Source organism: Coloeus monedula (assembly GCF_965178545.1).
Source record: "Coloeus monedula genome assembly, chromosome: 9".
Classification (NCBI taxonomy): domain Eukaryota; kingdom Metazoa; phylum Chordata; class Aves; order Passeriformes; family Corvidae; genus Coloeus; species Coloeus monedula.
Window position 1 is genome coordinate 551,353 of NC_138789.1, and position 25,163 is coordinate 576,515.

Here is a 25,163-nt window from a genome sequence, read left to right on the forward strand (position 1 = left end):
ATTGCAAGAGAAACTCTGACAAGCTGTGCAGTGAAGCTGGAACCCATCCACATTCCTTGTACCTACAAATATCAACATCTCTTAAGCTGATGTGCTTTTACCAACTCTACCAAGCACAAAGAATATTAAACCCAATCTTCTACAATAAAACCTTGACCACTTGGTCGCCATAACGTTTGAATCTTAGTACTCATGCAAGAACTGTAGCCTTTACATTATATTCAAAGATTAATATAGTTTTATCCATGCTTCCAATCAGCTGTTTTTCAGGCAATTCAGATCAAAGTGTGCGTGATATCAACACCACTAATATTTCTGATGGCCATTTTTAGTGCAGATGCGAGCCAAACCAATCATTACAATAGCAAACTTTTGTAAAAGAAAAAAAGATATAGTTACTTTTCATCCATTCTGCTGCGCATTTTTTTAAGTTTCTGCATGATGCTGCTGGTCTCACTGCTGGAGATGGAGATTGGGGAAGGGCTGCGTGTTTCTGCATCAGTTGGAAGTGGGCTGGAACCATTGCTCTGCTTGATGTCATCCTCGCTGGGAAGCTCCTGCAATTAAAGTGTTAAAATAAGAATATTCCACAATCCTTTAAAAATTATGTTAATTTAGCTTGCTTCTCTCTAGATTACATAAAACACTACTTCAGAAAAGTCTGTCCACTTGCAGATTTAACTTCATTTTCCAACCTCATTTTTATTTGACACACAGCTTTTTAGTACACCCTTTCTCTCCATAATTTAAGTTTTCCCCTAACTGTATCCAGAACAAAAAAAAAACCACCCCCAAAAAAACCCCCAAAACAACAAACCACCAGAATTCAGTTACCCAAACAGGAAACCAATCTTTTCTATAGTATTACTATTAAACTTGTGTCTTCTTAAAATGTTGTAAGGAGGCAGCCAGTTACCAAAACCTCATTTTGCTGCCTTCTAAAGTAGATGCAAGGAACTTAGCATAATTACACTAACACAGCAGGAAGTTTTGGGATTAGTGCTTATATTTAGGAGTTTGGGCCTGACAAATAATCAAAAATCAAAGCCTGAGAGATCTAAGCATCAAAAAACTCACATTCCTAAAGTCATTAGTTCAGCCTGAGAAGGAAGAAACACCATCTACTGTGCATTTAAAACATTTTGCAACTTCTCCAAAGGCATTTCCTTGAGTGATGCTCTAAAGCAATTAAATGGAAATTGCTGAGATAAAGCAGTGAGACCATTTCAGGCAGAGAAAACTTCCAAGTGATAGGTCCAATCTAGTAGCTTCCCATTCCTATAAACACTGAAGCTGCATAGCTGAAGAGGGAAGACTCCAGCTTCTGTGCTGAACACTCACCAGCTTGTTTTCTCCTGCAGACTTCAGTTTTTCCTGCAGTTTCATTGTAGTCTGACGGATTCGCTCGATTTCTGCCTGCTGTTTCAGGATGAGCTGCCTCTCCTTCCGAGCAGCCTTGTTTGCCTCCTGAAGACGCTTAATTTCTGCCTTTTAGGGATAAAAGATTCAGCATAAGAACACTGACAGACCTCTCTCAAGAACACACTCAAAACTGCCACAGTGCCCTTCCTATGGGTTTGACATGACTGCAATTACATGAGGAAGGAACTAGGCTGAACTTCAGTAGCAAAGAACTGAAGATCAGTTAATACTTCAGAGTCTGAAGCATGAGATTACAGGTAGAGAAGGACCCTTTAGAACAACGTGCTGAATACGACAGAAATGCAAATAAAACTTACAGGTAAGAAATACTGCTGGTTCTCTATTCCTATACTGACAGTGCCTGAAACATTTAATGGGTACACATGGCTTTCAGCAGGACTTTCTTAGAGGGCATCCCTTACCTTTTCCTGCTGTAATCTCAGCAGCAGACCACGCTGCCTCTTTCGAATAGGAGGCATCTTATCATCCTCTCCCTTGTCTCGCAAATGCCTGCAAATAGATTAGAAGAAAGAAGAGAAGTAAAAATAAAGTAATAAGATTACTTTATAATAATAAATAATAATAAAGTAACATGGAAGAAGTGCACAACAGGCCTTTAAAGTGAAAAATCCTTGGCATGCTCTCTGGTGGAATACTTTGCACTGTTTGGTCAGACAGGCACAGTAAAAAGGCTGGTGCAGGGAGCAGGAGATCTCACAAGAATGGGCAGAAGCTCTGCAGAGGTAGCACACTCACCTCACCGTTTGAGAAACACAAAAGGAAAGACACTTGGCTCACTACCTTTGTCAAATCCACAATAACAAGAAATTGTAAGAAAATGTCTGCTGAACAATGGTACTCTCATGCTGAGAAAATTACTGATTAAATCTGGCCACTGCTGTTCACTAGTATCAGTGGGTACTTCAAGTGGACTTCAGGAAAAAACAGATCTTAGATTGGAAACAAATCACTAAGTACAACATGTATCCAGATTCACAAAGTGTGGCCTGAGTCAACTAAAATGACCTCAGATACACATTAAGAAAAGAAAAGTCAAACTGTTTGACAATTCTATACCTTCCTGGATTAAGATATGTAGAGTTGGCAACTACACTTGGCAACTACCTTCTCTAACGGACAACAAACATCTGATCTTCTACTGTTTCAGTGACATTCTCTCTTAATCAAACCACATTCAACGTAGATATCAAAGCACACTTATAAACTGAGTCCTGTTCTTTCCAAGTCCCAGTAACAATTGTACAGAATACTGACATCAGAAGATTAGTTCAACCATTAATACTTAATAAGGGAGAGGTAAGGTGGAAACAAAACCTTGAAAAGTAGAAGGGAATGGTCAGTCAGCAGTAACATATATTCAGAGCTGCCTTACTTTTTCTGGTGTTCCAGCCAAGCCAGTTCTGCCTTGGTCTTCTCCTTGAGAGCCTTCTCCCGGAGCCGGAGCAGCGAGGACTGATGAGCTGCTCGCATTTCCTCCTCCTTCATGTACTGTCTTACCATCTCCATGGTAAACTTAGAGAAGCTATCCTGCCCCCCTGAGAATGGCATGCTTAGCTCCTAGAAGGAAAGACAAAGTTGGCATGGTAAGACAGAAATGCCAAGGCATTTTTTCAATTACAAAGTGCTCGTATGTGTGGGTATATACAAAGATACACAAAAATAGAAGCAGGAAGGGAAGCTGTTTCTTCTCTGAGTTTCTGCAGGCCAGCTTTTTCTGCCCTGTGCTGTGCAACAGTTTTGGGAGGTTCCCACTTTGGCCAGAGAGATGAGGCATCCTCTTGTATTTCCTAGCTGTGTGTTAGCATAGTTGGAGGACTTAATCCACTGGGCTTTTAAAACCTACCCCAAGTAGTCACTCCTCCTAAGCCACAAGGTAGAGGCCTGGATGGACTCTTCCATAAGTCATCACACTTGCACAACAGTGACATACAGCATGATTCATACACCCCTCTGTTTTGAGATGCTCAGAGAACCACAGGGAGGAAAAGAACCCTCAACTCTGCAAACACAGCTAAGAACAGCTCGCTTGAAACTTATTGGCTTAACCATGTCAGCTCAGTTAATGTAATTTAACTTAACTATGGTTGCCCGATCTACCTTGATAGATGACAGAGCTGTTTTGTCTGGGGACACGTCCTCATCAGAATCATCACGACTGCCCCGCTTCTTCTCCAGGTTATTTCTGCGATGACTCTCAGAGGGCAGCAAAGACCGAAAAGATTTTTCTTCAATCTCATCCTCTGTCATGGACTCATCAAATTTCAGGGAGTACTCTGTTGCAACAGAAGCGGAATCTGAGGGAGAAATCAGCTTTACACTCAGGTATGCACCAGGAATGCAATTTTAGTCTGTCTCATCTCAGTAAAGTTAGGGGGGCCAGAAAGACAGGGAGATAACTAATGTAGAAAAATGGGCGTTTAGGAAAGAGGGATTTTGAGTTAGAGGACATCTGTTATCCAGCTTTGAGAGACCTAGCAGACTTGTGTACACAGGTATAAACACATCTGGAGTTGCTGAAACATTCGGTGTTGTGCCTGCAGGTTCAACAAGTGAGCATCTGGCTAAGCTAACACAGCAGGACCTCAAAGGTTCCCATCTCACCGTGCAATCCTTTGTTACTCTTAAGAGACTACCATTCACCTGGGGTTCAGCTTTTGTCACACACATTCCCTCATTTATTTCAGAAATTCGTTCTGAAGCAGCACCACCCTCCCTCCCTCCCCCCTTACCACCTTCAGACCCAGCACATACCAGCAGTGCAACCAACCTTTTTCGTCTGGCAGGGACAAAACACTGTCACTGGGCAAGGAATCATCTGCAGCAGTCTGAGCCTGCTCTTCAATGCTGCTGGTTGTCTTCTCACGACGGGAAAGCTTCTTCTCGTTCTCCTTAGAAGACGGAACGGAAGGACTCTCCTGGCGGCTGCTGGTATTACTGTGTTATCAAGACATGATTTTTTAAAAAGACTTTGCACATTTCAAAATACTTTTATTACATTACTACTGTACACACATGATTAGCATCACAACAATAAACAACATGCAGAGGGTTTGGTTTTGGTTTTAAAATGCAGCTTGGCTACTTTAAAATTCCATGTTTAATCAAAATACTGATTGTTTTTTCACTCTAGCTTAAAATCCATGTGGTTTGAAGGTATGCACATCCTTCACCTGGCAGTGAGTAGTGATTATAAACGAATGCAAACAAATTTTCTTTCATATTTTAAAAGAATGAGTTAGAAATTCTGTTTTACAAGTCAGGAATACTACAGAGGACAAAATTTTTCCAGTTCAAGATTGGAGAAGGGATGTGAGAAACTTCATGGAACCTAACTAAATCAGGTAAGTGAATAGGACACAAAAAGCTTCTTACCTCTGATCATGAACCTTTGATCTTGAGGACTCAGAGTAACTATCGAACATTGGTGAGTATGTCTGTTTCAAGTCACCTGTCTCCCCTTTACCTTGTGATATGGCACCGGACTCACATTTCCTAGAAATGAAAAGCATTTGGGATAAACCTGCATTGTCTTAAACATAGGAGTAATACAGTTTTCATGAGCTTTCATCAGTTTACTAGAAGTAGTAACAGCTAAAATTTCTGCTAAAGGATTTCTTAAAGCTTAAACTAGTTAAATCATCCCACAAAACATCTAGATCATCTTTTTCTACTCTTTTATGTAGAGTTTCACAGAACCAATTAATGCCACCTTTGGTGTACACTATTAAGGGCACAAAGATGGAATCTAAGTTCATCTTAAATGCTAACTCATTATGGCATCTTAAAGTTTTCTGCAATAATAGGTGAAGCAAAACCTAACAAATCTTACTTCCCCCTTCCAAGATGTGAAACATGAAGCCAAACCTGTTTGTATCAGCTCGGGCCCTCAGCTGCTTCAGGAACTCTGAATGGTGCTGCCGCTGCTGGTCAAACAAGGTGGTGACAGGAGCAGCTGGGGCACTGACAGTGTCCGAGATCTGCGTCCGTGCTAATTCTGTCATCTGAGTACAACAAAAAACATGGGAATGCAGTGAGCTTATCAGCATCAAAATGCTTCTGGAAGAGAAAATAATCATTCTGAGAGGCAGTTTAGTGATTTATAACAACTGTGTAAGATGTGGGGTTACGGTGGCTTGTAACTACACACGTCGCTTCTGGTTTTAGGGGTGCATACTCCTCTGTGGATACGTATTCCTCCACACTCCATTCCTTTACACATAATAAATTACAGTGTACTTTCAAAAATATTCCCAGCACATTGGTGACTCATGTTTCCACTGCTGCATTCCAGTTAAAATAAAAAGCTGTTCAACTGAGTACCTGGAGTCACTTGTGAACGGAGATGGAAAAGCTACTCTGCTGACCCAGCATCAGTGACCAGGTCATCCCCATCAGCCTCTCCACTAGCACCTCTTATGCTCAGACTTCAAATTTCAAGCAAGCCTTGAAGAGATTAAAACCCTACACCAAACAAAAGCTGTCTGTTTCTTCTGCACTGTTTCTTAAATAGTTTCTATCCACTTCAGCTCTAAAACCTACAATTGTTTCTTTGTCTTTATCCAAGACCTCACTACCTACTCTCAATGACCAATACACTGCATCTATTTGAGGTGTCTGAGCTCTTCTGCTCCTTTAAGCCATTCTTGACTACTCAAAAATTATTTAAACTTCCCATATTTGGCAGAGGCCAGAACAAGTACATCAGTATTATTCTACAGTTCCATTACTCATCATAAAACCAGCCTTGGTGAGCTCCAACACGTGCACAAGCTGTGAAGAAACAGTTCTGCTCACACTCATCAGCCTTTTGCACTCCATCCCGTAACACTGACCCACAGTCACTGTGATTTCTAAACTGTGATGGAATAAGAGCATTTCTTGGTTACTGTGTTCCTTATCCATGTGTGAAGCAGCTGCTACATACTGCAACAAGAAGTATAAAACCTGATAAACTGATATAAAACCCTGAAAACTAATAAATATTCTGTATAGCACAAGAAGAACAAAGAGATTCAAAAAGAGGAAACTTCAAACTCTGTACCAAGTCAAGAGCTTTGCTGAAGATCCTCCCCTCTTTTTTTTTTTTTTAATTTATTTGTTCTTCTACCTTCAGCAGCAAGCAAAATTGCAATTCTCTCCTTTTCTAATTTAATTTGCATATGAACCAGATACAGGATCAATCCCTGATGGAGAGCACCTCTTACAAACTAAAGACGCTGCGTTCACTGTCATCAATCTACCCTGGACGAACAAACTTCTTAACAGTTCATTAACTGGCAGATCATAAGAATATGGAACAGGGATTTAAGGCTGCTAATTGACTTCTAAGTAACGATGCCAGAGAAGCCTCCTTTGAAGTCCTATCATTTGTCATGTTTTGAAAGTGAAGGAGTTGTACCAAGAATGACAGCAAATAGAAAATAACTTAAAAGCCAAAAAAGTATTCGCAGTAATACTGAAATTAAAACAGCTTTTCTCTTTCCCTAGGGCCTCACCTCACGGAGCTGGTGAGTTGCATCTGTATTGAGCAGTGCAGGTTCTGCCTGCTTGGCTGCAGCCTTGCACAGCGGCTCCTGTCCAGCCTCCTGCCATGGCTGGACCAGCTGCTGCAGTGACTGTGCATGGACCTATGCAGAAAACACAGGCAGTTCAGCTCTTCAAACTGTTCTGGCTATAGTAACTACAGATTTATTTCTCAAAATCTGGCAGAAAAAAGTTTGAAATAGGCCCTCGAGAGTTTCTTTTAGCTATATTAAACCCTTCTGGCACTTTAATGTGTTCACAGCTTCAAATAAAGAATGCCTGTAGGCATGGATTTACTTGCAGCATTTTGCCTCTTACACACTCCACATTTTTGAAGGGCAGCCTTACCTGAGCTGCCTTCTGCCTCGCCTCTTCCAGTTGCCTCTGACTTTCTAAAGCTTCTTGTTCAGCCTTGATTTTCCAAAGAGCCAAGTCCCGTTCATGGCGCTGCTGTTGTGCCTACAGATCAGGAAAACAAGTTTTAAACCATACCAGCTAAATACAAAGACCTGATTTGCCTTAGCCACTGGTTGCAAACTACCTCTGAAGGATCTGGATCTACTCTGCTGGGGGTGTCTCTTCTGCTGAAACAGAATATTTAACCTACTGACCCTCTTCCTTTTTAAGGCAATGCACATTCCCCATACTCTTCCACCACAGTGCAGAAAGGAGTCTAGGAGATCAACTAATTCAACCAGCTAGAATAAACAATCTCATCAACGTAAGGAAAATTCAACCAAAAATACTGTTTTTGTGGAATAAAACAAACCATCCAGCCCAAGCAACTACACTGCATGGCACTAGAACCCAACATCAATCCCAGTAAACAATCACGCCTTTATCTGTCTGAGGAACACGACCAAAGCAGTGATTCCAGCTAATGGTATATTAATGACACATATTCCAGAGTAGCTGCTTCCTTGGTGTCAACTTACAATAAGAAAGATAACGTTAATCCTAAGAAATGGACATTATCAGAGATGCCCCATCATGCCCATTATGATTTCTCTGCACTGCTAACAAAGCTTAACCTGCCCTAACTTCATTAATTTTTTTGCTAACAAACAATAAAAGAAGAAAAAAAAAGAAAGGTTAAGACAAAGAAGTATTTTCCCATTACCTTCAGAATCTGAGCCAAAGAAACACTCTCCTGCTGGGCAAGTGAAATGCCTCGTACTCGCTCCAGATCCGAGAGCTGCCGCACAGACTCCTCGATAGCGCTCAGGTAGTTCAGCTCTGCTGACAAGCGCTGCTGCAGCCCCGCGGGGGAGAAGCGCATTCCTCCTGCAGGACAACGCGCACTGCTCACCCTCACGGGCCCCAGCGTCCCACACCAAACACCAACAGAAGAACGCTGGAGCTGCTCCGCCACCAGCGTGCTTTTACAAAAACTCACCGCCTGCTGAGGCCGCTCCTGCTGCACACCTGCTGGATCCCAGGCCCATGTCAGGGAAGGCTACGGTTGGCTTCAGCCCTGGGGCTGTACCTCCAGAAAAGCCAGCAGGTGACTTGACTCTTTCTGCTGGATTTCCTACAGAATCAAACTGCAACATTTTTTGGGAGCCAGGAGATGGGGAAGAAGTCGGTGTCTTCTGGGGTCTTCCCTTGTCTGAGAAACTGACAGTGACACAAAAACCGAAAGGAGCCAATAAACTCCTAGTCCAGCCATTTGATAAAACAATAAAGCAATAATCTTGTTCTTCCATTCCTACACACAAACAGATCCATGCAAAGGGCACAGTCTGTTATGGTTTGCACAGGCCCAGTCTGTCTTCAGGAAATGGCCTCATGAGATGGGTTTTGTCCCTAAATCCCAGTTCAGAGTTAAGTTTCCAGAGCACCCTCTTCTCCCCCAGGTATTAAGCCTAGCTAGCACACACACACACACTTAAAAAAAAAAATAACGCAGTATCTTCAGGTTCTATGTGACCAGACAAGCAGTTTCAATGCCTCCTGCTAGGAGCCTGGCATGAGAAAGTCAGGATGCAATCATCTGCACGTGCATTTTAAAAAGTGAACAGTTTACTATCAAGCGCATGGATGCAACTGATTGTGACAAGCCACTGCCCTGAGTCTTGATGTCTCTCCTAAAATGGAACAGAAACCAAAACTTGACTTAAACAATTCATCAGATACTATGGTAACACTTCTTGGGAGAAGACATTTCTCTTTTAAACAGAGAAAATAATAGAGATGCTTCTTAAATTTACTATACCAATTTTATTAAGCTGAAGAGGATTAACAGTGGCTGTTTAAATCCCTTGGGAAGACATTCTGCTTTACTTGGCACATCTTAGGATGTCAAAGGACCTTTCAAACCCAAACCATCCAAACCATACTGGATATCAGGAACCAATAGAAGCCAATACCTCAGAACTGCTCTAAACCAACACAGAATGAGAGATCATTCATATTATTTGATGCTTTTAGGAGAAAACTGCAGTGAAAATTGAGCGTTTCATAATCACCTTCATTGGACAATTAGCAGAAAAACTGCATTTTTAGCTAGACAAAAAGAGGTTGCAACAGAAAACTTCTGTTCTTTATTTTTTTAATATACTCTTTTCCAAGGACAGGTTCATCTCTCAAAAAGCATCGACTCACAGAGCTGGATAGGCTTTGTCAGTATTAGCTGAACAAAAGTACAGCCAAAATTGTCTGTGTATCTACTGAAAAAAGAAATGCGACTGCACAGGTTGAATAAATCCTGACACACTTCTAACAGACCTCTTCTAGAAGAGAGAGATGAAAACTGTATTTCAATGCTTAGGGTACCAAACACGACAGGACACCACGTTTAATATTTCAAATACACAGAAAAAATGTTTTCTGCATGCACATCCTACTAACATTTGACCATTTCTGTTACTTCCCTTTTGCATTTCCAAACACACAGCCAGTAACACTACCAAGCATCACTGTATTGGCATAAACTCTTACAACATTCCTGTTACCTCATCAGGGAGTGTCCAGACAAGTTTTCCAGTGTGCTGTCTGTATCTGGGTTCTGCTCATGCTCTTTACTAGAAATTCTGCTACTCGATAAGGATTTCTTAGCCTGTTGGGATCCCCACTCTAATGCAGACAGTATTTTATCTTCTTCCACAGAAAAGTGATGAGAACTTCCGTTGAAAGAGTCCAACCCTAAGAAGCAACAACGGTGTCAAAAGTTTGTTTGGTTCTACATGTGAATACCTTACCATCAAAAGCCCCAAAACAATTAATTGAGAAGATTTTCCCCAATTAAAGAAGATTTTGAGTTAGAAGTCTACAGATCCAACAAGCAAGAAATGTACAACTGGTGATAAATTTCTCTTCTGTGTATCATGTTCACTGCCAAAACTGTCACTCAGCTTTCATTTCAGCACACTATCAGTTTAAATAAACAAAATTCATGTTTGATTCTTTACTACTGATAATGTGAATACAGCCTCGCTTTTTGGGGGAAAGGTAAAGAATTTTGAAAAAAAAAGAAGAGACAAAATTTAGAATGCCCAATCCTATTTTTGTCATGTTTCTATTGGCTTAAAACCTAGCTTTTTTATCCATTGCTTATATACTACAAGTACACCAAGCCTCAAGCTTCATTATGCTTTTGTAACATACAGGTAATCACAGAAAGTAATGTATTTATTAATTTGTGCACTTATGAAAACTAACTGTGATCCAAAGACAAAGCATTCAGGCAAATCTGTTGTCACCCTCACAAACACAGCCATAACTCAGAAGCCTTTTGGCATTTTCTCAGTACACCATCTAAGGATAGTTCCCACACAACATTAAAATTAACTGATTTATTAGAAGGCTGGTTTAGGAAAGAAAACTTCTCAATACTGTTAACAACCTCTTGCTTATTTAACTTTAAATTACTGTATTTTAAGGTCAGAGAATAACCAGAGTCAAAAAGAACCAAAGAAGGAATCACTGGAGGAATAAATCAATCATTCTATCAGTATTAGATTACAGTTTCCAGATATGTAGGACTGCAATTTTCCTAACAAGAAAAGCCTAAAACTTCCTTCATAAAAGAGAATATTCTACAGACAAGTATTGCACTTACGCTCCTTTTTCCCTCTCTTTTTAGAGGAGGCAGATGAGCGGGAAGACGCTGCAGACTGAGGTCCAGATGAGTGCTGCAAACCAAGCTCCACAGACAGAGGCTCAAGGGGAGACTTCCTACTTGGAATTTCTTCCTGAATGCTTGAATTACTGCTGCCAGCAACACTAAAACAGAGCACAGTGACAGTGACTGAGGACTTTCAGTGCCCACATTACACTGTGCACAAGAAAACTACCACACTTGGAATGAGAGAGAGGACTAGACTGAACTAATCAGCCCATTGAGAAAAGCAGTGATTTTGAGATTAAAAGCTACGACAGCTAAGACATTGGGAAGTTTGATATGCTATTGAACATATTGAAACATGCTTCCAATAATAACAAAGACTAAAAGATGGATAGCCACCATCCTCTCCAATTTCAACTCTAAAGAGCTATTTGACTCCACACCTGAACAATATACGAATGAGTCAAAATGGGACTGCATTTCAGATAATCTCTAGGCATACAGATATCAACTGCCAGAAATACGAGCAATTTTCAATAAAGGATTACAGAAGACTTGCAAAACAGAGATGCCAATGCATCATACACTAAATAATACCAACAGAAGAAAGAGGTTTTAATGAGAAAGGAACCATTTTTGGCAGCCAACATTTTCAGTGTGCAAAGTGCCTTTTAACTCATTTTCTTCTGAGAAAGAAGTACTGGTACAAGCACACTTGTGGTCTCCCCCAAGGTGCCCAAAAGATATAAATATAGCTCATTACAAAAAAAGGGGGTCTTAGAAAATTCAGGAAGCCATGCAGTAGACATAGAGAGTCTAGGATCTACAGTCTTCAAATTTTAATCTGAACAAAAGCTTTTAAAAGTTGTTACAGACAGTTTATGTATCCATTACTAAGCAAGAACTGACAAATGCTTACTGAAAGCAATTACAGATTTTATACAAAATTTTGAAGTACTGAAGGCATTTTAAGACTTTCAAATAGCTCTTCTGTCTTTTCTAAATTACAAGACTACCCAATTGAGCATTATTTCAGCCACATGAGTCAGAGAACTAATCTTCACTGGACTACAATGAGTAAGAATCTTGTCTAAAGCAACCTGTCCAGGCTAAAGAACAGCAAAAATTAGACAGGGAGCAGGAATACTAGACTCTATCTTAACTATGTTGGCTGCTATATTAACTGCAAGGTCTTAAGGAAGTACTTCATCACTTTGACTAGTATAGTACAGCACAGCAGAAAAGACATCCAGCATATTATGAAATAAAGTTTGTATTAACTATTTTCTCTTGAATTCTGCATTTTTATTTTTATAGGAAGTCTAGCACAGTTACCTGAGGTCACGTGAGATCTTTTTGTCTGTTAAAGTGCTACTGCCCTGTGATGAGACAAAATCATCTTCGTAAGAAGCCACGCTCTCCGGAGGGCTCATGGCAGGGAGCAAAGGGCGCAGAAGGGCAGAGCCTCCGTTCAGCCTTTCTTCAAACACTGAAGTGTGGAGAAAGAAGGGAGAGGACAAAAATTGTAACAAATGCAAAAATGCATCAAATAGGTGTTAAAACTGCAGGATTTAAAATGCTCCCAACCATGAGTTACAATGACTTCCTTTCAAACACAAATTCATCAGAACAGCCGTCCCATGGCAGTTTTAACACAACGTAACAAGCACATTCTTCCTCTTTTTGTAAATTACTGAATGCTTTACTTCATTAACATACTCCAACCAAAACATTCTTGAAGAGCACATTACTTTAGAGTAGAGCCATCTGCAGAAAATTTCATGCAATCCTCTTCAAAGAAAATAATATGAAGGTAAAAAGAATCGAGAAAAACCACAAGACAAAAATCAACTTCTCAGGAAACATTCCTCCTCAGAATGAGGAGCTCCAGGCCAGAGACAAAGTACACATAAAATGAGGAATAAATTTGTACAAAAAATGAAAATGAAACAAAGCATGTTGCATGTGACAGCTGTAAATAATGTCTTACAGAGATTCACGTTAGAGACCTCTGAAAGCACATTCCTTAAACGTGAAGTAAAAAGTGTATGGAGCAGTAAGACTGGGAAGGAGCAGTAAGACTGGGAAAACAGCAATTCACAAGAGCTTTCAGAAATGTTTCCATTTTTACCTTTTCCATGAAGCTGATAATTTTTTGCAAAGATGTTGATGACACTGTGAGGACTTCCCTTTGCCAGTTCCTCCCAGGGCTCCTTGCTGTGTGTGTCATTTGTCTGAGTGAAAAGCGGCGAGCACCTCTCAGCTGCATTCTGGAACTCCTTTATGGGCTCAAAAGCATTTCTCTCCCGAATGCAGAAATCCTTCTCTTTTAATGTCTCCAGCATCTTCAGTGGCAGCTGCTTGTGCTGGCCTCCTTCCTCTTCCGAGAGGTTTTCATCACTCAGGAGAGGCCCTTCACTGATGGAGTCGATGCTGGACTCACGAGGAGTAACGGCTTTGGTCAGTGGATACGCCTGGTTCTCACGCCCTGGGGAGTCCGTCTGTCTCTTGGATAAATGTCCTAGGATCCCTTCATGCCTGTTAGCAGCAGGAGACCTCAATCCAAGGCTGACTACGTCAGTAAGAGGCCTGATGGTCTCAGGGAGCTTTTTAAACTCACTAAGGTTGCCTACCCCAGGAAGGTTGTCATCAAAGGCTGTATGAGACACGCAGGCACTCAACATCCTTTGAATTCTGGCTGAAAAAGTATTTTCATTTTCCTCTCTCACAGGAGGACTCACAGCCTTTGCCCACCGTCCATCATCCTGGTTTTCTTGCATAAATTCTGAGTTCCACATGGTACCATAGTTGATACCAGCGCCAGCCAACTTCTTGGCTTCAGTTTCAATCCTGCTAGAAAGGGAAGCAGCTGTAGCTTTCAAAGCTTCAAGGCGATCTAATTTGCTCTTATACTGGCTGGCAGTAGGTTTCACTAAGAGGTTTTCCTGTGCAGCATTTGAATTCAGGTACGACTGAGGCACCAGGGACCCCACAGGGGCAGAATGGATCCTCCTGCCTGCCAGCATCGCGTCACACTCCTTTGACAGAAGGTCCACCTGCTCCAGACTCCAGTGCTGGGAACAAGGGCCTCCACTTGAGCCCAAGAGAGCTTGTGGGTAGGGGAGCTGGATTCTTGGGCTCAACCTGTCTGGCTGTACCCATGGAGGCTCCATCAAATCGCTCCTGAAATGAAAAGCCAATGGTTACGTTGATGACTTATGCAAGTATTGATGTCTTTCTTAAGAGCACCATTGTCACAGATTTAATTTCAGGACAAAATACTTTTTGGTGGAATCAGAGGGGCAAGGAATGGGACAGTAAACAGATACAGAATGTTATTTAATAAAAAAACCCCAACAAATCAAACAACACAGCACCTCCCAAATCTGAACTGCCATTTATGGTGTTCTCTTTGTTTCAGGATTGTAACAAGCTGAGGTTTTTCACCATCAGCATAAGTCTTTTCCAAACTTCCTAACTTCAAAAGGGAGAATTTTGGGGTTTTTTTGCCTTATCACCTGCCCATGTCCAGAATACCAGAACTCCTCGAAAGTCCCCCCAAGAAACTTTTACTCTGATTACTATGAGGGTCTCTGAATACCTTATGCAGTCCTGTGAGTCTCATCTCTCCTCTACTATTTGCAATTACATTTTTTCTTTATGTTACACTAACAATACTTACTATATGGTTTAGCAGTTTATTCTACACACAGTAGTACATGGCATTCCCAGTGAACTTCCTTCAACTTTTCCAGAAGGAAAACAGGTCTCACTGAATTTACTAATTCAGAGTACACATATTGATGCACGTATACATTTAAGAAGCAGACATTCATTATGTGGTTGAAAATGGAGACACCTGCACAACAGGGATATCAAGGATATCCAAGAAACTTCAGGATTTTTAGCTCCTTACATCTAAATGTTTGGTTAGGCACCTTGACTTGCAGTAAGAAAACTTTGATAATACACTGAACAATTAAAAATTGGGAAAGCAGCATGAAAAGAAATAGGGAAAAGCTGCTTCCAAGCAGAAGCAGAGGTTTTTGGTACTTTATAGAGAGTAACTAATGGCTGAATCCAAGACAATAGATTAAACAGCAACACTGAGCAAATCAAGTAAGAAAAATCAACAGATATATTCATATGATCAGCTTCTCTTGCCCAATGGCAATGGCAGAGGAAATGAGTGTCCCAATACGAAATAAACATCCCACTGCTGTCAACAAAACATTGCCAGCAACCAACAGTCACTTTATTTATTTACACACTCGCAAACCATCTATAGCCAAAATTTTCATCAGCTTCCTCTTTACTGCAAGGAAAATGCTGTAATTGCTGTAAAGACAATTACTCTCACTGGAACATGAACTCAAGAGCCAAGTCTATTTTCACCTCTCAGAGATGAAAGCAGGACCACTTTCCCCTCTCTCCCAAGGCCCCATGTGCTCACCTCAGGAGCGGCTGCTGCGGTTCCGAAAGGGACATGTCACTGCTGGAAGATGCACTCGGAGGACGCTCCTGAGCCTTGTTTTCTTTATCAGATTCCCCAGATGGTTGATAACCAGGTCTGGGCTAGAGATGAAGACAACCAGAAAAACACATTTTCAAAAGTGTGTCAGAATTTAGGAGCTCTTGCCTCATTACAATTGAAAAGGGTAATATCCAGAATTCAGCTTCTATTTAAAATAGAAAGATGATTTTCAGTCAACTTTCTAGTAGGCTTTGCTGTGCCAAAAAGCAGCCACTAGCAAGGAGGCTGCACATTGAAATCACTAGGTTTAAGCAAAGCTACACATTTTGCTCTTTGTTCTTAACTGATAACCAGCAGACCAGCACAAGTCACAACCTTCCTAAACAGACGACCTCCTATTCCTGCAAACAACTGCAAGACATTAAGTGAGTGAATCAGCTGTACCTGTGTTTCCTGCACCGTAGGCAGCTGAGGTGGCTCTTCTAACAGCGTTCGTTCCAGCAAGAGTTTGGAATAGGTTTCCTGTAACCGTTTGGCTGCTGAAGGCTCAGGAGGCGGCACATTCTTCACTTTAGTAACAGCCTCCTTCTGCTTTCTGTAGAGCTCTTGGAGCCTTTTGTTCTTCTGTTCTGTTGCCTCCTTTTGTGCTTTCTTCTCTTCATTCTGCTTCTTCTTCCTCTCCTCTTGCTGCCTGATGATGTACTGACGAACCTCATCACTGTCATAGTGGCGTTTCTTAGAGATCACCTGAGGCTCCTCACTGGCAGCTACCTTGTCCGGTTTCCGTTTGGTTGGACTGTGGCTCCTCATATTTTGAGTAGGCAAAACAGATTTTTGATTCTGCTTTTCCACATCTGTCTCTTGCTTTGTACTCATGGAATCCAACTGCAGGTCATCAAGAATTCCACGTATCTCCATGGGCAGGAAGTCCTTCTTTACAGAGGCATGATCTTCTTGGTTATCACCTGGAAGAGGAGCTTCCAGTTTTCTCGGATTGGTCTCAGACCGTACTCTACTTCTTGACCTTTCAGAACTTCTTGAAGAGCTTTTATGGGTAACATCCAGTCTAGAATCAGAACCTGTCCTTCCAATGCAGCCTGCTAAAGAATGAGATGTCAAATACTTCAGGTAACAATCAAATGTGGAAAACAGCTGCAAAAAGAAGGCTGAGGGAGGAGGGCAGATCTTGCTGTAAACAGGTCTTTGCTTCATTCAGTCATGGTCTGAATGTGGCAGCCTTTGCTTACACCAAGCCCACACCCTTTCTACTCTTATCAGCCCCACCACCTCACAGGCATAAGAAGCACAGCAGTTACCAGCATGCCTTATTTGCCCTGTCTGAGATTCTGGATAAATTCTGAGAAGGGCTGGTGGAGGAATCAATGAGTATTTAAGATGCACATGGATGACATTATACTGTATCTGGAAGAACCACAATTCCTGTTAAACTGGCATGCTCAGCCATAGCTTATGGATTATATACAGCACACCTGGAAAATTCATCTGGCCTGTGGACCACTGCTAGCCATTCCTTTCCCCACTGGCTTCAAGAGGCAAAGACAGATTGCAGCGGCCCATTTTTCTGGTTGCAGCCTATATCTCACGTTTTTCAGATACCCCAAGCACCCTTGCAGCACATTCCACCCTTCAAGTCCCATGTGCAGGGACCATGACATGAAAAAAACGTCCATAATGCACCCAGGAGCAACAGTTATGCATCCCAGCCATGGTTGTGGGCAAAATTTCCCCCCCACCTCCCTCAAATTCCAGGTTAAAAACTGGAGTAATTTTGATAACACTTCTCTCTCACAACATTCTATCTCAGAAGTCTGTTCTAGTCTGCAGACATGCAGTGTTATATAATAAAGTAAAATGAAGTAAGTCCAGTGACAAAGGAACAACTTACCAGACTTGGCAGCTCTCTCTCGGCCTGTTCTGTCACTGGATACAGCTCTTCTGTCCTGTTCTATTCTGGGAGCTGGACCCAGGATCTTTTTTACCAGCTTTTGTCCCTCCCGCCAGGAGGATGCACTTATCACACAGTTTCCACCTGCAAAATACGGAATAAATAAAAGTCAAGCACCAGAGGATTTGCCACGGTACCAGAAAGAAGTATTCATCACAGCCATTCATAATTTCTGTGCCATTTAATTCTGCAGAAGTGGTACAGCTGCAGTTACACGAACAGTCAGCACACCGATGTCCCAGGAAGACACTCCACAGCTGCCTCACACACCCACACGTCATGCAGTGTAACACCCAAAACACACTGCAGCACAGTAAAGCCCTACAAAAACTGATTTAAAAAAGAACGGGTTATACAGGTCTAAAAGATCCAAACAAGCCTTACTAGGGACAGGCGTAATATTTCTAGAGCTGCTCATCACCACACAAATATGGAAAATAAGAAATAAAAACATGAAAACAACTAAATTGTTGTAATAAAAGGAACAAAAATAAATGTGAGATATAAAAACCTTTTAACCTTCCTATTAAAATAATATTAGCTAATACTCTAGAAAAAAAAAACCAAAACCACTCGAAAGCTTTCTACAGATAATTAATTGGTGAGATACATGTCTTGTGAGCAGGTTAAAAAATACCAAGCAGCAGGTGTTGTACATCAACGCTAACTCACTGTCCCTTAGCTGGGACTTCTGTTCCAGCACTGAAAACAGTTAAGAATAGACCCTATTAGCTGATACTTAATTCAAGGACAGAATACCTTGCAGGTGATAGAAACCCAATCAAAATGTTATAGGATTATTTTATTCCTACATACAATTAAATGATAATGATGTCTTAGGTTTTAACTTCTATATTTTTCAAATCCTGCACCGCCTAGCGTGTAACTCTGAAGTTTCCTGTGGCCTGTTAACTGCTGTTGTCTCATGTTGGTTAGACATAACAAGCCTCTCTAAGTTTGCTTTCCAAGGACACCTAGATTATCCTAGGCCCAATATGCGTAAACTAAAATCTTAAGAAGAAGAGGTAAACTTGGGGAAATTACATCATTAACTAAAGTTATAATTAGGGAATTAACCCTGATATGTATACAATGATAAATGAACCAAACTTATAAAATCCTGGCCGCAGCCTTTGGACTGCCCAGGGTTTACCTTTGAAGGTCCTTCAAATAAATACCTCCTTTTATTCTCTTATTCTTGTCTAGTCTCTGTGTTTTAGGCGGCCACCTCAGGCATCAATAACAACTGGTTATGGTGGCATCTTTACCCAATATTGGGTAGATTAAATGATAGGGTTATTCAACTCACCTTTCAACCCACTAACTTCCAATATTACTAACATTTTTTTAGAAAATAATTACCTTAAAAGCACTTTGGAGAAAAACACAGTATAAAAAAGAAAACTGAAATAGATTTATTCAGATAGTTAATAATATATAAATTAATCAGACCACTCAAGGGTATTTAACTGCTAGAAAAGTACCTAACTTGAATATACAATTTGCAGTTGATTTTTAACAATTCCACTTCAGGCTCTACCTCCAGGAGCTCTGCCTAAAGAAACCCAGCCACTGCAGCATGAGATCACCACAGCCAAACAAAAAAGGGACTGTACTGGGCCCAATAGCACTTTGAAGACAGGATAGCAACAATGTCAAGTGAAATCCAGGACAGCAGAATAATTCTTTTGGCAATCCCTGTCCTCAGTTTCCAACCTCCTTTCTTTTGTTATTGTATATAACCTTGAAGTCTGCAGCCCCCTATTCAACCCTTTCTAACAGAACTCCCTGCACTGTAAATTACCCAAATATTTTATAATAGAGCTGTCACTTGAAACATGTCACTACAAGCCTCTTTGAAACAGAGGCATCAGCCAAAGGGGTTCTCCTGCAGAACTCACTGTTCTCAGTTTGTTCTGCGTGTGTTTAAAGAGCCAGTGTAAAGTGTCATCTTCCATTTCAAGTCAGCTGCTTAACTAAAACCCACCAACGGGGCAGAACACGAGCCGTGGCTATTAATAGCCTTGGCCACAGTAAGCAGTTTCTTACTGCAATGACTGGAGGAGGATGGACTAGCATGGATATGCCACTTAGAGCTGGTTTTTGTCTTCCAGGGAATTCAGGCCATCATTTTCCACACACTGAATCCATTATAACAAGCAGTGGCTTTGTATGTAATGGAGGGGCTGGAACTTACAGCTGCTGACTCCCTTCAAGGCAGAGAGGACTTCCTCAAGGGGAAGCAGAGGGGTGGGCACTGATCTCCTCTCTGTGGTGACCAGTGAAAGGACCTGAGGGAATGGCCTAAAGTTGTGTCAGGGGAGGGTTAGGTTGGGTATCAGGAAAAGATTCTCCATCCAGAGGGTGTTTGGGCACTGAACAGGCTCCCCAGGGAAGTGGTCACAGTCCCAAGACTGACAGAGTTCAAGAACCGTTTGGACAACGCTCTCAGGCACAGGGTGGGATTGTTGGGGGTGTCCTGTGCACTGAGCTCCTACCTCACTCGGAACTGTCATAAATATGTAAGACAGCTGAGTGTGATTCCTTAAGTAGGGACTGATCAGCATAGGAGGGAGCAAATCCATGCTTATCACTTGAAATATTAGTATTCCTTACCACAAAATATTCACAAGCAGCTTCAGGATTTACAGCATGCAGAAGCACATATTCACTCTCTAAAAATCCTTCATAATAATTTTTAAAGAAGCTTTTATTTCCTTCAAAATGTTTACACATTATGGGTCACTGTTCATAAGGAGAAATATAAAACCTTAAGAGAGGTTCAAGAGGTGCCTAAACTTGCATATATTTAAAGAAATAAAATTGCTATGTGAGTGATTGCAGCCATAACTACTCACTTCATATGAAAACTAAAACCAAATATGAAGCACATCTGAAAGTCTTCCTAAGTCTTTTGCTGCCAATATCAAAGATTAACACTACTGGAAAACTAAGAATTCCACATGTGGTTAATTTTATTTTCTTCTATAAGGCACTGCTCTAGAGGAACCTGCTCACATCATCTTCTCTAAATAATTAAATTGTATTTAATAATGAGTGGAATTATCAGACAACAGAGGGGGAAAAAAGTTCTCAGTTGGTAAAAGAAATAAACATTTCTTTAAAAATACCAAGATTTGGAAGACTAGTCAGGGAATGTGTGTTTACATTCTTTCACCAACTGAAGAAGCCAGGAGTGGGTTAAGCCAGAACTGAAGGTGCCGGAGAGCAACAACTTGAAATGTGGCAGAACAACAGAGAAGAACCAGAAGCATCCTGCTCTCTGCTTCCCCACTGAGAAATCATCTAAGAGAACAGCTTTGACTGCAGTCCCTCCTCCTCACCTGACAGAGGAAAGCAACTCAGCAAGTCCAATTGGCACTGATTTTAATATCATGTCTCAGCATTGCTGACTGAGCTGTGGGTCAGGCTCTAACCAGCTTCCTCACAAGCAGAACAGAAACAGGACCCAGAGCAGAGCTACTGCTTCTCTTTGTCTGCGCTGCCCTGACAGATACCTAAGGATACCTCTCCCCACAAGAAACTCACACTCCACAGCAGTTTCCTCAGGGTGCACACAGCAAGTGGAAAGACAAAAAATTAAAATAAACCACAAAAATAAAAAAGTGCACACAGCCACCAACCAACAACAAAACCACACACAATCCCTAATGCAGCACAGTGTACAGACTCACTACAACTGCACTGATGCACATCTAAGACGACTTTTAAAGCCATATGCTTTAATTTTTCTTTCTTGAGACAAAACTAATCTCTGAAGGACATGTGACAATCCTCCGTCTAGAGTAGAAACAGTCACCTTGTTTGGACTCTGGACTTGACAACCGTGTCAGTTTTTGCACTTTCCGCGCTGGTCTGGTTGCTTTCTTCTCTTTGTTTCTCTCACTAGATTTTCCTTTCACTGTTGAACCCTCTAAAAACAAACAAAAGCTGTTAAGTGATACCCCACAGAGGAGAACACAGAACAACAAGCTTGCTACAACATTTGAAAAAGCAGAACTCAGAGAAACACAATAGAATTCACTGACTTTCCCAGATTATATACCCAGATCAATGACTTCAGTCCAGCACTTCAAAATCCTCACAGCACGGGAAGGCAGTGAAGCCACAGCAATGCCACAGCAGATCTTTACAACGTTAATTTTCAATTCTAAAAGAAATGTTGGCAGTTTAACACGAACAACTGCTGGTTCTCTTCTGCTACAGACACTACATTTTACTGCTCTAATGTTCCACAAGGACATGTAGTTCCTTCACTCCTGAACACACGGGCTGCTGCTTCCACATTAATGCATGACAGCACATTCAGCACATAAGGAACTCTGTGGCCATCGTTACCACTGTTTTCTGGTTTCTCTTCTCTAAAGAATGTGATCAGACAGCCTAAAACAACCAAGATGCAACCCCCTCTATGGACAGATCTGAAGCTTTATTTAGATGCCAATGCAAACATTTACAGCCCCTAATTTCATCTGAATCCACTCTCTGATGGATGCCCACAGAAAGCATCAGAGACAGAACAAGAGGTTATATCTCAAAGAAGTAGGACTGGAATTTTAGGTGTCTTTCCCACCCTTAGCACCCTTTCCTTACAAATTTTCTAGCTGCCTTTAAGGCTGACAACAAGAGCAGGTAAGACAATCAGTGTGCTGAGTACCAGAGGCCTCAGTGACTGCATTTGCAGAAAGTTAACTTTCCTCCTCACCTCTTTTAGCAGTAAACAGCCCTTTCCTGACACCAGGAAAGTGCAGGCTGCTTCCCACCCAGCTCCTAATTACAGCAATTTTGTTCTAGTCTTTAGTTTTATTCTAGTATCTAGTGTTTACTTCTGAACATCTGTAAGACAAAATTACTGGAAGCTTGGGGTCCACACAATATCCTTTAGCCTAACTGCTATACAGAGACGAAGACACACTGTATGGTCTAGGCTTACACATAAAAATCTTTTTGCTGTAAAGAACAGTGCTGCTGTAGATTGCAGAGATCTAACAGATTATTTTAGCACTAGAGAGCAAAGAACAGTTCTGATACAACTGACTGTACACACCCAAAACACCACATGCTGTAAATTTAATACAGAAGTAACACATGGATAGATAATCTGACAACCTAAAAATACATTTGCCGTATATATTATGTGTAGCACCAGCATTTGTTTACTAGAAATCAGCTATTCAGTATAATCTTTTCAGCTCAGAAAGGAGACACGTTCCACAACAGCTGTTGTACATATGGCATCAGGACAGGAGTACGGATCAACACACACACACACAGCTCCTTCCTTTTGTAGGCACTGGACACATGATCCAAATGCCATTTAACTGGATCTCTTCAACGAAGCTTTTTTAAAAAAAATTAACTTCTATAAACAGCTCGTTACACTTGCCAAAATTAAAAAAAAGATAAATGCTAGTGTAGATTAAAAGTCTGTGAAAATTTGGCATTAATTTCACAGACTGATCTGAAAAGTGTATTTGCAAAATAATTTTACTGAAAAGGAGCATCTCTTCTTCCTGAACTATTTTTTATGAGTGATTCCAGAAAAAGTCCTCAGTAATGTATCAAATTGTACAAAGAAAAAAGACAAGTTATTTATTGCCATAAAAGACACTACACAGATACCTACAGACTTAAATCTCAATGCATTTTCCTTCAGTCTTAAATGTTTTGAGCAAAGAGAAAAGTTATTCTTAATAAGCAAGCTCTAATGCTACAAAACTAGAGGTTCTCTGGGGATTTTATTTCCCATTCCCTTCCATTTTATTCACCTGCTCTCTTCCCCCTCCCCCAACTCAGTCAGTCAGAGGCAATTCAAGCTTACAGCACTGTGCTGTAACCAGCCTAGCAAATAAAAAAGCACGCCTGGGCATCCTACTTCAGCTCACCCAGAGGAAAGAGCTACCAATGGTACTGCAGCTTTTCAGAGTGAAAGATTAATAAAGACTGTGCCTTGAAGCAGTACATTTGAAAACAGAAACCAAAAATGGGCTTTGTCCTTTTAACCAGGAAATTGGATTCATTCACACAAACATGTACAAAGAAGTCACAAAACTGAACAAAAGTTATTCTAATGGAGACTTTTTTTTTTCCTGTTTCAAAGAAATGCCATTACTTGATTCTTTTCAGTACTGGTTTTCTGTTAAAAGTATTTGAATGAGAGAATGGTGAGAAGGACTTATTTTGTTGTTATTTTAGTGTTCAGTGAGTTATTCCTCCTGTGTAGAGAAGTACAATATATTTAACACTCACTGGTTCAACTTTTTGTTTCCATGACTTTGTAGACTTGTACAAAATATATTTCTCTGCCTCTTAGAGAAGGTTGTGTGGCTTAATCAATTCCACTTGTGGCTCACCTTTTAACTGGAGTGCAATATCTCTGTAAAGCTCCCGACTGATACGAAACTCGTCCGCACGCCAGATCTTTCCATCTGGAGCGCGAATCCCTGTTTCAGCAGGATTGAAACCTGAAAGTAAATGATTCAAGAGTTTAAAATAACTCCATAAAATGTAAATACAGCTTTGTCAGGATGGAAGGGATGGGAAACTGCCAAGTAAAAAAGGAACTACGTGAATTTCTGATGCTAAACTAGAAGAAAGCAATACACCAGTCTGCCACTTGCTCGCAGTTGAAAAACAGCAGACTGGGTGAGGAAAAGATTATTAAAAATGTGAAAGGCTTCTTCAATCAATACAATGTTACTAAGCTCTGAGACCATAAAAAAAATTACTGCAATCAACCCAAACACCAATACAGCGAGCTTCTTTTTATAGCAATTTTAAGAAGAGACAGGAAGAATTTCAAAGGAATTTGCACTTCTGAAAATTTGCAAGAATTTAGTTTTTCTTGTGATCTGTGATCAGACCATGTTATTCACCCTCATATTGCTCAAACAGAGCTATGAGCCAGGTCCATGCCTTGAAATGTTGCTCAATGGATTGAGCTCCCTCACCCTGTACAGCCAGCAGGGAGGGGATCAGCACCTCCGTACCTCTGTATGATGGAGCAGCAGGTACAGCTGTCACCTTCCTGATCTTGGGAGTCACCGTGTTCTCTGTGTTAGTGACCACGACAGGTTGCTCAGCATATCCCAAGTGCTGTCCTCTGCCACTGAGCTCCTCAGAATGCTCCCACTGCTTTCGGATCCTCTCCTTCAGCTTCTCCAACTTGGCATCGTGCTGCCGCTGTTTCAGGATTTCCAGCCTATGAGCACTGCAAATACTCGTGGCAGAAGGGGAAGACACTTTCAGTTCGCTGTCCTGGGATGCGTTACTCTGAGAAGCTCTAGTGCTACTCTCATCTCCCCTGGAGCCACTGGTTTTTTCCTCTTCCAGTCTTGGAGGTGCTGCAACCCTAAGAAATGCCTCATTATTCTGCAAGGCATCGATTGTTGGCCGGTCATTCAGGTACCTCACGACGGTCTCGTCCGCAGCAGAAGGGAAGGGGCTCTCAAAGCCTCTGCTGTGCTGATCCTGCTCATCCCGCTCGTGTGCCAGATGGGCTGGGAGTTCACTCTTCCCTTCTGCTTCGCCCAGGTCCAAACCAGACAGCAGCTGCTTGGCCTCAAGCTGGCTAGAACTGTGATAAGACAGAGAACTACATATATCCCCAATGTAACAGAAGGGGAAAAAAATTCACCATCAGAAACATAAATGTAGGACCTTTAAACTCA

General features: G+C 41.3%; 1 protein-coding gene across 7 annotated transcripts in view; it reads right to left on the bottom strand.

Moving 5' to 3' along the window:
- CEP350 (centrosomal protein 350) overlaps nucleotides 1-25,163 on the bottom strand; it is a 72,723-nt gene that overhangs the window by 30,359 nt on the left and 17,201 nt on the right. For 4 of the 7 annotated variants that reach the window (XM_082287284.1, XM_082287288.1, XM_082287283.1 and 1 more), the window contains exons 6-27: nucleotides 24,483-25,069; nucleotides 23,847-23,957; nucleotides 21,293-21,406; nucleotides 17,413-17,556; nucleotides 15,951-16,606; nucleotides 15,486-15,607; nucleotides 13,164-14,215; nucleotides 12,368-12,521; nucleotides 11,027-11,190; nucleotides 9,921-10,110; nucleotides 8,363-8,583; nucleotides 8,087-8,250; nucleotides 7,315-7,425; nucleotides 6,939-7,070; nucleotides 5,308-5,444; nucleotides 4,816-4,935; nucleotides 4,211-4,377; nucleotides 3,541-3,737; nucleotides 2,816-3,000; nucleotides 1,845-1,932; nucleotides 1,342-1,488; nucleotides 400-557 (exon numbers count right to left, since the gene is read on the bottom strand). In XM_082287284.1, coding sequence (XP_082143410.1) covers nucleotides 400-557; nucleotides 1,342-1,488; nucleotides 1,845-1,932; nucleotides 2,816-3,000; nucleotides 3,541-3,737; nucleotides 4,211-4,377; nucleotides 4,816-4,935; nucleotides 5,308-5,444; nucleotides 6,939-7,070; nucleotides 7,315-7,425; nucleotides 8,087-8,250; nucleotides 8,363-8,583; nucleotides 9,921-10,110; nucleotides 11,027-11,190; nucleotides 12,368-12,521; nucleotides 13,164-14,215; nucleotides 15,486-15,607; nucleotides 15,951-16,606; nucleotides 17,413-17,556; nucleotides 21,293-21,406; nucleotides 23,847-23,957; nucleotides 24,483-25,069 — 5,121 coding nt within the window. The remainder of the gene's footprint in view (nucleotides 1-399; nucleotides 558-1,341; nucleotides 1,489-1,844; nucleotides 1,933-2,815; nucleotides 3,001-3,540; nucleotides 3,738-4,210; nucleotides 4,378-4,815; nucleotides 4,936-5,307; nucleotides 5,445-6,938; nucleotides 7,071-7,314; nucleotides 7,426-8,086; nucleotides 8,251-8,362; nucleotides 8,584-9,920; nucleotides 10,111-11,026; nucleotides 11,191-12,367; nucleotides 12,522-13,163; nucleotides 14,216-15,485; nucleotides 15,608-15,950; nucleotides 16,607-17,412; nucleotides 17,557-21,292; nucleotides 21,407-23,846; nucleotides 23,958-24,482; nucleotides 25,070-25,163) is intronic. The other 3 variants (XM_082287286.1, XM_082287287.1, XM_082287289.1) reach the window with 3 other exon arrangements.